The 13,636-nt window shown below is 38.9% G+C and overlaps 1 protein-coding gene across 6 annotated transcripts in view; it reads right to left on the bottom strand.

Moving 5' to 3' along the window:
- The window catches only part of RALB (RAS like proto-oncogene B), a 56,257-nt gene that overhangs the window by 14,432 nt on the left and 28,189 nt on the right, over nucleotides 1-13,636 (bottom strand). For 3 of the 6 annotated variants that reach the window (XM_075001231.1, XM_075001228.1, XM_075001229.1), the window contains 2 exons: nucleotides 929-1,050; nucleotides 482-646 (listed from right to left, as the gene is read on the bottom strand). In XM_075001231.1, coding sequence (XP_074857332.1) covers nucleotides 482-595 — 114 coding nt within the window. In that variant the 5' untranslated portion in view covers nucleotides 596-646; nucleotides 929-1,050. Of the gene's footprint in view, nucleotides 1-481; nucleotides 647-928; nucleotides 1,051-8,871; nucleotides 8,989-13,636 lie in introns of those variants that run through there. The other 3 variants (XM_075001232.1, XM_075001227.1, XM_075001230.1) reach the window with 2 other exon arrangements.

A 13,636-nucleotide genomic window follows, 5' to 3' on the forward strand; every position in this document is an offset into this window, starting at 1 on the left:
TATTCATTTAGAGCAGTGGTGTCCAAAAGAAATTTCACCAACACCACAGCCCCCACTCTATTGCCCCCATGCTAAGCAAGGCACTGCCCCTCTTAGCCAGATGCCACGCCCCCCCACCAGCCAAGATTACTCACCAGAACTGCTGCCTGACCCACAGCTGAAGCCGCTGCCACATGAGCCACTCATGCCAGCCACCATCACTGCACATGCCACTTGCAGGGGCCACGCCAGGCTGTGGCTAGAGCCGCATGGTGGGCCGCGGCCGCCAAGGCTGCAGGAGCCGCCTCTGTCACTGCTGCCACACGCTTGTCCCATCAAGTGGTGGGACACATGGAGGGAGCAAGCAGAGGGAGCTCCACATGTGCAGCTCTGCTGAGCCGCATTTTGCCACACTCTGGTGTCCCATCTGCCACATGCGGAAAACAGGGAGCGTACTGGATGTAGAGCAATAATCTAAACAGATTGTGCTGACTCTTCTTACCTCATCATACATGAACTGAAGCGTAAGTGCTGACTTGCCCACACCTCCACTGCCAACCATGATTACTTTATGCAGGACCAAGGAACTCTGGTTCTTATTCTTATTGGCAGCCATCGTCTTGGTTATCTAGAGTTGTGAACTGCCAATGAACAGCTGATTGAAGAGCTGCAGAAACAAAAGGATAATAGTCACAAAAATGAAATACACAATCTTTTGTAAATCTGTACATAGCCTATAATAGCATCTGTGGTGTTATGGAGATAAGACCATTGCTAAGCAACTCTAGCAATCACACTGAACAAGTCTGCATGTGACATAACTGATGCATACCAGCCTGCATGTTTTCTTCCTATACTACACATTTCATTTAGGATAATCCATTGCCATTTAATCTAAGCATTCTTTTTAACTGTTAGCATTTCAGAAATAGGAAACAATATTACAGACCTGTTAATAAACAGTTTCAAAGTCCGAAAATTTCTTTCAAAAAACCACCACCATCTTCTGTACAGGGATTACACATGAGAACTTTTCTGTGGAGAGGAGACTTCTGCCTCTTCCCCTTCCACCTAACAGGTAGAAGAATGGTCAAGATGATGCTTATAATAAACTATGAAGATACTATTGTGACAGTATTAACACCTGCTTTAAGTATTTCTTTTTTGATATTTTGCTCTTTGAAAACCTGTAATCTGACAGTAGTGCTCTGGTTTATATCTCCTCAAAAATAATGGGATTAACTGTGCTGTTATTTTCTAAAGACAAATAAAAAGCAGTCAAAGATCAATTGCATGTTTTGGCACAGAAGACAGAAAATACATTTAAATGAATGGCTCTATTATTTATGACAGAACACTTTGCTTTATGCAAACATGCCTTCTCTTTTTGATAATCTCTTTCGTTGTTTGAGGTTGCAAGTCAAGTTCTTCTTTCCCATGTCTCTCTTGCAAGCAGCAAGAAGGAAGCACCAATCACAAATTTCCATTCCTTTTCTCAAGTGGATGACTAAAATAAACCCATAACAAACCTCCATACTTCAGCACAGAAGAAGTTACCTCCAGGCACAAAACTACAAGCAGAGTAAGTATTGTGTGTAGCTCAAACTAGATGTTTAAGACTTTCTCTTGTGACAGATGTTCTTTTGATTAGTCCTATTCTGTCACAGACTAGCTGGAAGAAGGGCAGATAATAAGCCCACCATCTGCTGATTCAGATGTTGCCCGGTTACCATCGGACAAAGAGGGAATGGGGCAAGAAGATTTAGTACCTACACTTTATCTTAAGCAGGATGTAACCAATATCATAACATTCATGAAAACTCAGGTATCTGATGACAGCGTGCAATGACAGTGCACAGATACAGCTCAGAAAAAATCTTAGATATTTTTGGCATTGGCTGTCAGCCTACAGAGGTAAGCATCTTGGATATCTGCCAGGATCATAGTTCTGACAAATTCTACTTTCAACTGTTTGGAAGAGAGGGGCATGGTGGTTTAGAGTCCAGGATGTGCAAACTGCTCACAAACTGGGAAATACTAGCTTAATTGAACAAATATTTACAGGGTCCAATAGCCATAGACAGTGCAATACAGACATGGCTGGACAACAGGGTCCTTATCACAATGACTTTAAAATTAAGGGGGTTGATCCTTGAAGTTTAAAAAAAAAAAAATCACCTCATGAGTAACGGTTACAGGCCCAGGCACTAAATTAAAAGACATTGGCACACCATGGATGAAGAGAAGGAGAAAAGAATATTAAGAGAGAATGGAGACTGCAATGCCAAGTAGCTTCAACAAAATGAGGTTAGTGTAGCCAACTTCATTCCAAGAAATTTGGAAACACCGCTTCTACAAGAAGTAAGATAAATCTCCAGTTAGATAAGTCACTAACCAAACAATTTCAGAATGGCAAATCCAAGACAGTAGAATAATGAGGGAAGACCAGCATGCAGCAAAATATTACTATCAAATTTTATGTTAATGCAATAAGAAATCTGGATTAGTTCAATTTTAAATTTTGATTGAAATCCTACAAGAAGGAATAACTTATTCCAAGCTTTTAAAGCAACTGACCTTATGTTAAGAAACTGAAGATAAGTTTTGCTCTTAAATTAAACAATTAGTTTGAATACTGGTTCCTTTAAAAAGCTGTACAGCACATAGTGTCTTGAAGACACCTCTCGATTCACTTTTAGAATAGGACAGCTTGTAGTGTCATTGTGCCGCATGTTCCACTAACACCCATTCATTGTACTGTTATGTTTGGTATAAAAGAAAGGAAGTCATGGGAACAGAAGTCTGTACCAGGAGAAGCACCTCAGATTCCATTTATCAGCTGTAGACCCCCAACAGTAATTTTTGTGGACAGAAGGGGATCACAGTGCAATGAAGTTTTAAAGATGCTGAATTATAAGTTTAACATATCATCATTAACATGAGAGACTGCTAAATGCCAGTGTACCCTGTGGTATTTCTGCAGGAAGGTACCACACACAATGTCCTTTGAGATACAATTTTTAAGTTGATCTGCATTAGAAAAAAAGAGTTTTCCTCTGCACAAAACTAAATAGCAGACCCTGCGTCAGTATTAAATGGCAATTTTAAAGTATTAAATGCTCAAATGTAAGAAAAGGATTCATTAAAATGCTTGCTTATTTAATTTAGCAATTTATGTTAAGTGTCAAATAAGGTTCTGGATTTCTCCCTAACCTCTGATAAGACAAGCAGCAATGGAAGTTTAGGATGGACATTAGGAAAAAATTCCTGTCACAGTGGTTAACTGCTGGGAAACATTGCTTTGGGAGGTTGTAGAATCTCCATCATTATAGATTTTTAAGAGTAGGTGAGATAAATACTCGTTACTGATGGTCTAGACAAGGGGTGGAAACCCTACAGCCCATGGGCTAGATTCGGCCTGTAGTGCATGTTCCAGCTCTATAACAAGTTTCTTAACCTCGGGGTCCACTCCTCCCTCACAGGCTTAGAGCGCTTGTTGGGAGCCATGTCAGTGAGTTTTGGTTAGTTGTTGTTTCTTTTTAAGTTTTGCTTCTTTTGTGTGTGGTCTTCAATGGATTTTTCTATGGGTCAGTGGCCCCCAACCAAAAAAAGGCCCCTACCCCTGGTCCAGATGGTACATCATCCTTCCATGATTGCAGGGACATGACCTGATTGCCTCTCGAGGTCCCTTCCAGTCCTATGACTTTATGATTCTTTAATAGTTGGAACACCTGATCTGCAAGCTAGAGAACAAGCCTTCCCACCCTTTCCGTAAAATGGTTATACGGCTTCAGAGTAGATCTCCGAGACTGTGAGGCACTGCATCCAGTTCGGCCCCTTTAGATACATCTGCAGAGACCATTTTGTTAGAACCCATATTAACTTGCCATATCCCTTTCAGTTTGTCTTTATTGTAAGACTTGCATTTATATTTCTGGGAGTTTTTGTGTGTTTGTGGAACTGAATGCATCTCTTTTCAACATAAGTATTCATTATACAATGCCAGAATATTTTCTCCCCAATACATAGCAGAAAATAAGGCGAGTATAAAAAAGATGTTGCAAACACCAGCAAATGATACAGGAATTTATATCACACAGACCATTTTAAACACCTTCATATCCTCACTAAATCAAATTTAAGACTTTGGTCATTTTAACTTTTCTTTTGTGACTCACAATTCCATCCATTCATATTTATTTAAAAAAAAAAAAAAGAAGCCATCCATACAGTTTGAATAGACAAGGAAAAAAACCAAAATTTTGCAAGAACAAAAACTTAGGTATAGCTCTAACATTCTACTTCCTCTCTGTTACTCTTCTACTTTTAGTTTCTGAATGCAGTGGGAGAAACTGTCAAGATTAATCTTGTTCTTGTTTTCTTCCTGGGCAACTGATATCCTTGAATGTTGACGTTTTTGCTACCCTGCCACTGAAAACAGCTATTCTGTGGGTTTTTTAAAAAATGGGAATCCAGAATTGCATGGCCCATTGGCTGAACAGAAGCGCTTTGTAAAATCTTCCAATACCTGCATCTCCTATTTGGAGGGACAGAAGGTTTAACCCATTAACTCCAAGAATAAAGATTTCATGACATGCAAAACGAGCAGCAAGAAGTTCCCACTTTCCATTAGTTCCCACCACAATGTTTCAGTGATCAGACCTTTGCAGCAATTATAATACATTATAGTTACATTAGAATATTCAGGCTTCATAGTACCTCAAGCTGGTGGGTCATTCACAGATTAAATATGCCAAAAGCTATAACTCAATGCATGCTCTGAATGAGAAATGCCTAAGTCTTGCCTCGCATGAAACACAAGGCCAAAGTGAAATGCCTTTATCATAGAAGAATTATCTATAAGCCATGCAAACACAATGTGCAGTGTATTCTAAAAATTTTAGAACATGATGGAAGTTAACTTTATATGATAGGTAGTAACTTTTATATAATGAGATGTTTATAGGAAAAGGCCAGAACATAAAGCAAGAAAGCTATATTGTAACACTCATTCAGTAATCAACTTGGTTCACTTGAGCAAGTATGGTTCAGGGGGAAGAAGGATGTTTAAAATGTTACTATTAAAAAAAGTTAAAAGTATTCACTCATGAAAAAAAAGAAAAAAATCAAAAGCTAGAATACATTAGCATTTTAAAATATTTTATATAAATGTATGCTCTTATCACTACAGAAGTCTCACTATTATCACATTGGATTACCTTTATCTTGCTGTCCTGAGGACTGCATTTCACAGATTTCTATTTTTGAAATTTATAAACATAAGTGATTTGGACTCTGAAGCAGATATACAAAAATTCAGTATACCTGTAAGGGTGAACTCAATCTTCTATGTCAGACCCTAGAACTAATGTCTTTGTAGGAAGTGAAGATGCATTCTATGACCTAACAGTTGGATGGCATCCAGTTCCTCTTTCAATAATAGCATTGATACTAAATCAGCTGGGAATTCCTCAGTGATAGTATCTATCAGAAGACTCCCCATTTACTCAATATATATCCAACTCTACAGCAAATATCCAAGTTAAACCAACTGCCTTCAGGGCCTGCCTCCCCACACATATAATTTAATAACAGTGTAAGTATAGTGTAGGAAACAGGAAGTTCCATTTTTTATAGGCATATAACAACTGTGACAGTCCCAGATGATTCATGGATTCAAAGAAGCTGCAATTCTTATATCTTATTCTATATCAGATTGTTACATTAGGAGCTACCTCTTGATAATTAGGATATCTGAAAGACTTAACGAAGTTACAGTCATCTACTCTTTCCAGAAAGAGCTTCATTAAGTGTATACTATAGATACTGTTAATTGATGTAGCTCCTGAAAACTGGGCCATGAAAGAAAACCTACTGTAAAGCACAGGCATTAAAATGATGGAGTATGTAAGTTACACCTAGCCTTGAAAGACTGAAAGTAAATTTTCCTTATCTAGATAAGAAATTTACAACACAGTTAAAGAATTGACTGCACTGCTTTACTTTTAACCCAGCAGTACTCTTGAATTTTGCTGGAACAATTTAAATCCAACTGCTTAACATTCCATGATTGCACCCTAAATACATCACTTAGCTATTTTATACTTTTTGCATTAAACTGTAGCATTAAAAAGCACACAGTATATATTCAGTCAGCATTTTCCCACCCTGAATGCAAGCCAGATTTCTTTAGAAATCATGTGCTGAAATAGAGATAACAATCTCTCTCTATGCAGGAGGGCCATTAAAATTCAACCAAGTATAGAACTGATAGCAGCAGGCATTCACTTATGGAAACAGATTCATAAGAAATCAAAACATCAGAAGAATTGCCCATTTCCTCTGTTACAGTTAATCATCCACAACATCAAAAACAGATGTCATTAAGTTCTGAGCAGCAATTTCAGCATATACTCAAGAAAGTAAATTAAAATAGCCTATGAAAACTGAAGTCATACAAAGCATTCAAAAGAAAATTGGTGCAGATCTAAACCAGAGATCCAGTATTTAAGTATCAATAGAGACTTTTTTATCATAGTCACCAGAGGTAGTCATAGGAGCTCTTTATCAGTTCATCCAGTCTTAAATATGAGCAATTCTAGTCACTGTTCTTTGAATAGCTTTCTTGAACCTGGAAGTGAATCATTATGTTTACTTACATAAAAGGTGCATATAGCTTCTTTTGCAATCTTCAAGATTCACACATGAGGAATGTTTGAACTGAATACAGTAGGGTCTCACAATTTGTGAACTTAATGTTCACAAATTCAATTATTCGTGAGCCACTGCTTCTCCCAGCGACCCCTGGCACCTTCCCTCCCCGCCTCCCGCCCCCGTATTTGCAAAAAAACAATATTTGTGAGGGTTCTGAACACGGAACCCTCACAAATGTTGAGCCCCTACGGTACTAGTAAACTTTCATAGATCCTCTCAAAGACAGATTTCAAAATAATTTACAAAAGGAGGGCAACATGATCAGCCCTATTTTACAGATGGAGAAGCTCAGTCTCCTGAGCCCTTCCCAAAAGTTTTTCCTAAATTATTTTCCCTCCAGACCCTTCTATCAGTAGAGGTGATAGATTTGATGTTGCACCCCTCCCTTTTGGAATAGCATGGAAGCCAGATTTTCAGTACCAAGTACTCCAGGATGATCTGCTACAGCTGCAGCATCCACCAGGCTAGCCAATGGCCACATGTGGCTGTTTGGCCAGTTGAGTGTGCCTAGTTGGCTTGAAAAATAATATGTTCAGAATAAGTTGGCGAGCTTGCTATAGAATTGGGGTAGGGCACAGGCATGGTGATGATCCCAGTGTGACCATTCAAAGAGGGGGGCAGACGGGGAGGCTGTTCCAGCCGTTTCCCCGCTGTGGACAGGGGTTGCTATGAATAGGCTGGAGTGCCCCTGGAGGGAGCTCCTGGGTCACTGCAGATAGGAGCTGCTCCACCCAGGCTAGAGCACCCCTCCACCCTCAGGGCTGCTGTGGGCAGGGATGCTCCAGATGGGCCAGAGCAGCTCCAGTCCATGGCATGCTGTAGGCAGGGGCACGCCATCCCAGCCTTAGCAGTCCCCTCTCCATGGCAGCGGGGCTACTCCAGCCCAGCTAGGCTGGCACAGAGTCTCCAGCCACTCCCCTCTTTAATCAGTTAATCAGCTGAACCTACCATTTAACTGGTTAACTAATTAAATGGGATGTTACATCCCTAGAGGGGACCTAAGAGTTTTCAAGTACGTAAAAAGTTGTTAATAAGGAGGAAGAGAGAAAAATTCTCCTCGAACCTTTTAGGCTAAATTAAAGAGCAATGGGCTTAAATTGCAGCAAAAGTGGTCCATATTGGACATGAGGAAAAACTTCCTGTCGGGATGATTCAGCACTGGGATGAATTGCTCAGGAAGGGGAATCTCCATCATTAGAGATGTTTAAGAGCAGGTTACACAAATTCCTCTAAGAGATGATCTAGTGTGGCATTTCTTAAAACTATATTCCACAGAACACTGGTACTCCAGGAACAACTTGCAGGTGTGCCGTGAGCATCTGACACTTTGTTAATATGATACACTGATGGTATATATTTTCCATTATTAAAACCAGAAACAATGCTACTGCTTCATTGCTATGATACCTAATTGAATTACTTCATTTTATTTTGCTCTATATGTTGCTGGGTTTTGTTTTTTTTCTTTGACTGACGACAATTTTTTGAAGAAAATTTTCAAAGGATTCCACATTAAAAAAATATCATTCGGTGTTCCATAATTTCAAAAAGTTTAAGAAATACTGGTCTTGACAATAATGTTTAGCCCTGCGCCATGCATGAAGGGACCAGGGCTCAATGATCTTTTAAGGTCCCTTCCAGTCTCAGAATTCTGTGATTCTAATGATAGTTTTGTACCTCAGCTTATCCCTAAAGGTATTAGGTTCATACACATTAGCTCTCTTTCAAATTCCATGATATTTAGCAACATGATACAAATGGGCTAAGCTTCACTCACTCCGCTACTGTGGGACTTGAGACAAACCACTATTTCTATCTCCAGCAACCTGGCCCACCTCTCTCCCCAGCTCATCCCACAGCTGGGCCCAGAGCCATGGCCCACACTTCCCTCCCCTGACACCAGACCCAAAGCTGCGTCCCAGAATCCCCTCTCTCCCACCCTCCACCCTGTCTCACCCCAGAGCTCAGGCCAAGGCTGGATCTTGTGCTGTGGGCTTGGCCCCCACGAGCTCCCTATATCCCCATCCTGGAGCTCACACTGGGGTGACTACAGCCGAGCCCAGCCCCCACCCCCAGATCACACCAGTGTTGTTGTGGCCTGGCCACACTTCTCCCAAGATTTCTCATGTAACCAAGGTCAAAATGAGGGACAACAAAAATGAAGCAATATTTACTAACCTGCATTTTTTCTACTATAATTCACATTTGATCTGTGCCTTAAACCACTGCAAAATGAAAGATTATCAAGATGCCATGAGAAGAGCACAAAACATTATGATTGTCCAAAAATAATCAATGGGATTATTCACGCAAGTAAAGTGAGCAGCATCAGGCCTAAATTGTGCTCCCATCAGCATGAGCCTTCTAGTTGATAGTTTCCACACTACTTAATCTTCTGAAACTTCCCACCGATCCATATAAGTTGAAAGTTGTATATTTCGTTAGATGATCCAATTCTGTCAAAAGGCAGTCTGAAGCAAACAGGAGAAATCAGATTGAGTGTAGTGCCTTGGCATGAAAGACAGAAAGAAAGTAAAGCCCCACCAATATTTTGCAAATTTTTGAATATGTTCAGGAAGATACACGTCTGCCAATCAATAAAGATGTATGTACAGCAGAAGTATTTGGCTATGTAACACCCAAGAGTGAAGCTTTTGGGAAAGTCAACTAGCCACCAAAAAGTCTGTTGTTGAGGTAACTGGATAAGTGAGGCACTCTCATTAACCTAGAGTGACCTCTTGTAATAAGCTACAAATTAGCAGCAGCAAACTAGGATAGTGGGAAAGAATCTCTTGACAGTTTTAAAAGACATGGGGTGATGGACATCTTTCCAAGGTGTTTCACTACAAAATATTTATTAACAGGTAACCAGAAAGCAATTTACCTGTGATCATCACACTCTAGTGATATTATTAAAATCTTGATTTTTTCATATCAGACCACGCTGCCATCCCACGTAATGCTCCTGAATCCTGAACTTTACAGAGCATTCCTTTAGGGTAGCAGATTCCACCTGTTTATACTTTCTAATCCCATCCCTAAAAATGTATTCCAAATTTCAGTTTGGTATGAAATAGCAGATTAGACAGAATCAAAAATAAAAGAGTATAATTTTTGTGATTCTCCCCCAAATCCGCATCTTTGGGGAATACTGAACCCAATTCCTTCTTTGCCTCTACCCTTCCTTAAATTCTTGGGGTTGACACCCCCCTCTTCAGATCATTGGAAGTATGTGTTTAAAGTCACAAAAGTACAATCAGTTGCACTGTATTTTGACAAATAAGTTGTTTTCAGACTGGCAGTCTTATTCTGATTTACATCAGAGAGGCATTTAGCAACATGTTTTTCAACCTGAGCATCAACTATGCAGTAATTTCACCAATGGAGACTGAAAAGATATGGTGCACTCTAAATACGTTCATTTTAGAAAATTACTGAAAGTCCAACCTGGCACTTTAAATCTGTAACAAATAATTCTTGCATTTTTGTCCCCCCCCTTACCCTACGGTATCTCATAATCTGAATCTTGAAACTGCACAGGGGCTGTGACTTCCATTGTACAATACCCTGGTTTACTGTAATGCATGAATATTAATCTTGATTTAAACTCAAGGTGGTGTGGTTATACCAGATTGCTGCTATACTTTAATTTTTTTTGGAAATCAGTTGTATTTTTAATTAATAAATATCAAAGGCACTTAAAGGCTGCCTGTCCCTGTGCTCTTGATAGTTAAATCCAAAAAAGAATACTTAATACTGCTTCAATATCAGAATAATTTGTCACTTATATACTTCTCTTGTTCTGATTTTCGAATCACTAGCTTTCATGTGTAAAGGTTCAGATACAACATTCTCAGTCACGCACCAGAGAGATATTTTTTGGTTTGTTTCGGAGCTTTTGGTAGTATTCCCTCATGTAGACCTTCCTCCTAGAGAGGAAGGAGCCTTCCTTTGTTTGCAAGACAGACAGTTTTCAATGTAGTGCTGTTTTACAAGTATATCGTTCACTGCCACTCCATTCACCCCAAGCCCCCAATATTCCAGCTGTTTAACCTTACAGTACTCAAAGGCATACAACAAATATTTGAGAAAGATCACAAGTTTGTCACCAAAACTGGTTTAATGAAAGTTAGTTATTAGGCAGGTCATTTATTAATTTCAAAAACATCTCTCTCTCTGGCCTCGGTTAGTACAAGTCTTGGTCTGGTTACTCTACATACATAGACTACATCCTATTTCTGGTGCCTAACTATTCAAATACATCAGGAAAGTACCTAAACGCAGCTGGTTTATGTCAAGTTTTGTTCCAAGTGCTCGTATCAGAGACTTTTACATGTATTTAATGGGAATTTAGTGTAGCTCTTATGAGTTATCACCTACAAGCAGATATTTGGAACTAATTGTGCTCATATAGCAACAGATGAGTGTATACAAAAACCTCTCTGGACACACACTTAGTGACTTGCAAGTTATCATTCTTAGGCCAAAAATCTTCAAAATCAGACTGCAATGTGAAACTGTTGAGTTGGAATTCTTATGCAAATTTGACAAAATCAGAAGAGGTCTATACAGAGATATGTAATGGCTCTCATGTTACAGTAAGTAATTTCCCCTTCAAGTTCTCTCATCTTCTCATCACTGTTGAAGGTGAGCCACCTCCACTATGATATAATTAGCACAGATGTTACATTTTCTTCTCTGTATCCCTCCCTTACTTTCTCTTTGAGCATCTGAAGAAGTGAGTCGTATATTAAGAAAGCTTGTGCCCTAATAAATCTGTTAGTTTTTAACTTGCCATGAGACTCCTTGTTGTTATATTTAAGAATCAAAAAAGTCTCTAATGAAACCCAAATATTTAAGAGACTATTATTCTGCAACACTAAGTCTAATATTCAGCAGAGTCACCACAAGAACTGTCTGAAATAGTACAGTACAGTAAAGTTACCACCTGGAACTTCCTTTAATTCAGAGATAAAATGGTACAGTTTCAGCACACTTACCAGTGGATAGAGATTTCCATTCAAAAGCCATCTCAACTGATACCCTTGATAACAGATTCAGATGTGCCAAGATATGAACAGACATGGAAGATCAACTACTCTGTCACCCTAGGAGGCTGTTCTTACTCAGTAAGGATGAGGCACAATAACAAAATTATAATACTTAGCATTTAGAGCTCAAAAACGTTTACAAGCCCATTCTAGATCAGCTCACAACTCCACTATAAAATAGATGTTTTCCCATTTTCTGGTAGTGAGAGATCATATGGTTCACCAAAAGCCATAGAGGATATTAAACCCAGGAATAGAATTTTACATTTGTTATTCCCAGTCTGTTTTTCCAATTACAGGACACCCAATGAGATATTTATGTAGCATCTCCTCCACAGTTATTGGCTAGAGTGAAAGTCCCACAAGGAAGGGACATTTTTTATGCAGCATTTCACACAGCAACAAGCCCATGGACAGCAGCATACTTCTTTCAGTTGAAGGACTGACTGTTCTCTTCAAAAAGCTAAAAGATAATGTAGGAGACAGAATCAACATTTCAACCATAAACTGCTACTTACATGTATGTAAGTAATCATCCCTTGAGGATTATCAGTTTATTACTGCCTGGAACAGAAATGAAATGCCTGTAGCTGACTATATGCAGGCATCTAGTACATCTGAACTGATGTTAAGAATTTGACATATGTCAATTAGCAAGTGAAACACTCAGAAAGGGTACTGACAGATCAAACTATGTCCAAAATTGAGGTTTTGTAAAAATAAGCTTTTCCAAAACCCAAGACCAGTAGAAATGCAAAATTCTTATTCTCCTAGAATACATTTTTAAAATTTCCCCTGCAATCTACAGGAAACAAACATATTATTGTATGAGAAACTCCTATTGAAGTTGATGAGATAATACCTAGAGGGGACAGTACGAAACTGACCTGTTTTCATTGTGTGACAACAGAAATATAAAAAACACAAAAAACTAATAAGTGCAAATTAGATTTTGCTTAAATAATCCAATGTATTATTTGTAATATAAGTAAATATTCAGTCAACTTCAAGAAATTAAATACTCAAGAAAGGAAGAGAAGCTAAGCAACTCTCTCTACAGCAATTTATGTTATAAATGCCTTGCTAGTGCCAAAGATTCCCCTTAGCATCATGAGAAAATCGTCATGATTCACGATTACAAAGTTTTGTCTACATCAATGTTGTTCTTGACCAATCCAGTTCAGATAAATCAAGATGAACATAACTATGTCAATACCATATAGACCACAATAAGACAACAGATTTGGAATTGCTGCACTTCAGTCTTCTAACACCATTACTTAAGGCTGGTCCATACTAACACTGTAAGTCGACCTAAGTTACACTCGTTCAGTTATGTAAAATATATAACTGAGTTCCCAACCTTTTCAGTAACATGGCACACTTGAATGAGACAAACAATTCCATGGCACACCCACGTTTTTCAACTGAATCATTGCTCAAATGTCACATTTACTTATATTTACTATGGTAACAGTCTTACTAGAACGGTTTGCAACATAGCTGTGCATACAGCAACCTAAACAAGGATCAAATGCATTAACGTTTCAAATCTACCACAGGATACATCGTTGTCAATAGCGAGCACAGACATTTTCAAAATCTGCTCAACTCAACTATTTCTAACTATTCATAGTCCTAAATTTACTCCACATGCAGCATTCAGTTCAGGTATCTGAATTTCACCTTTTTGCATTATTTCATATTCATAACAATATTTTTAATAAATAATTGAATCAATAAATAATTGAAATCTAATGGATCAGAGCAAAAAGCAAAGTAGAATAAACAGCAACTCACTGGGTTAGTGGGCAACCAGGCCCTCCTGGTATACAAAGAGGTGGGCAAGTCCAGGTTGTGTGGGGAGGGTGAGGGGGTACAGCTCCAGAGAG

This window comes from Carettochelys insculpta, chromosome 8 (genome assembly GCF_033958435.1).
Source record: "Carettochelys insculpta isolate YL-2023 chromosome 8, ASM3395843v1, whole genome shotgun sequence".
Lineage (NCBI taxonomy): Eukaryota > Metazoa > Chordata > Testudines > Carettochelyidae > Carettochelys > Carettochelys insculpta.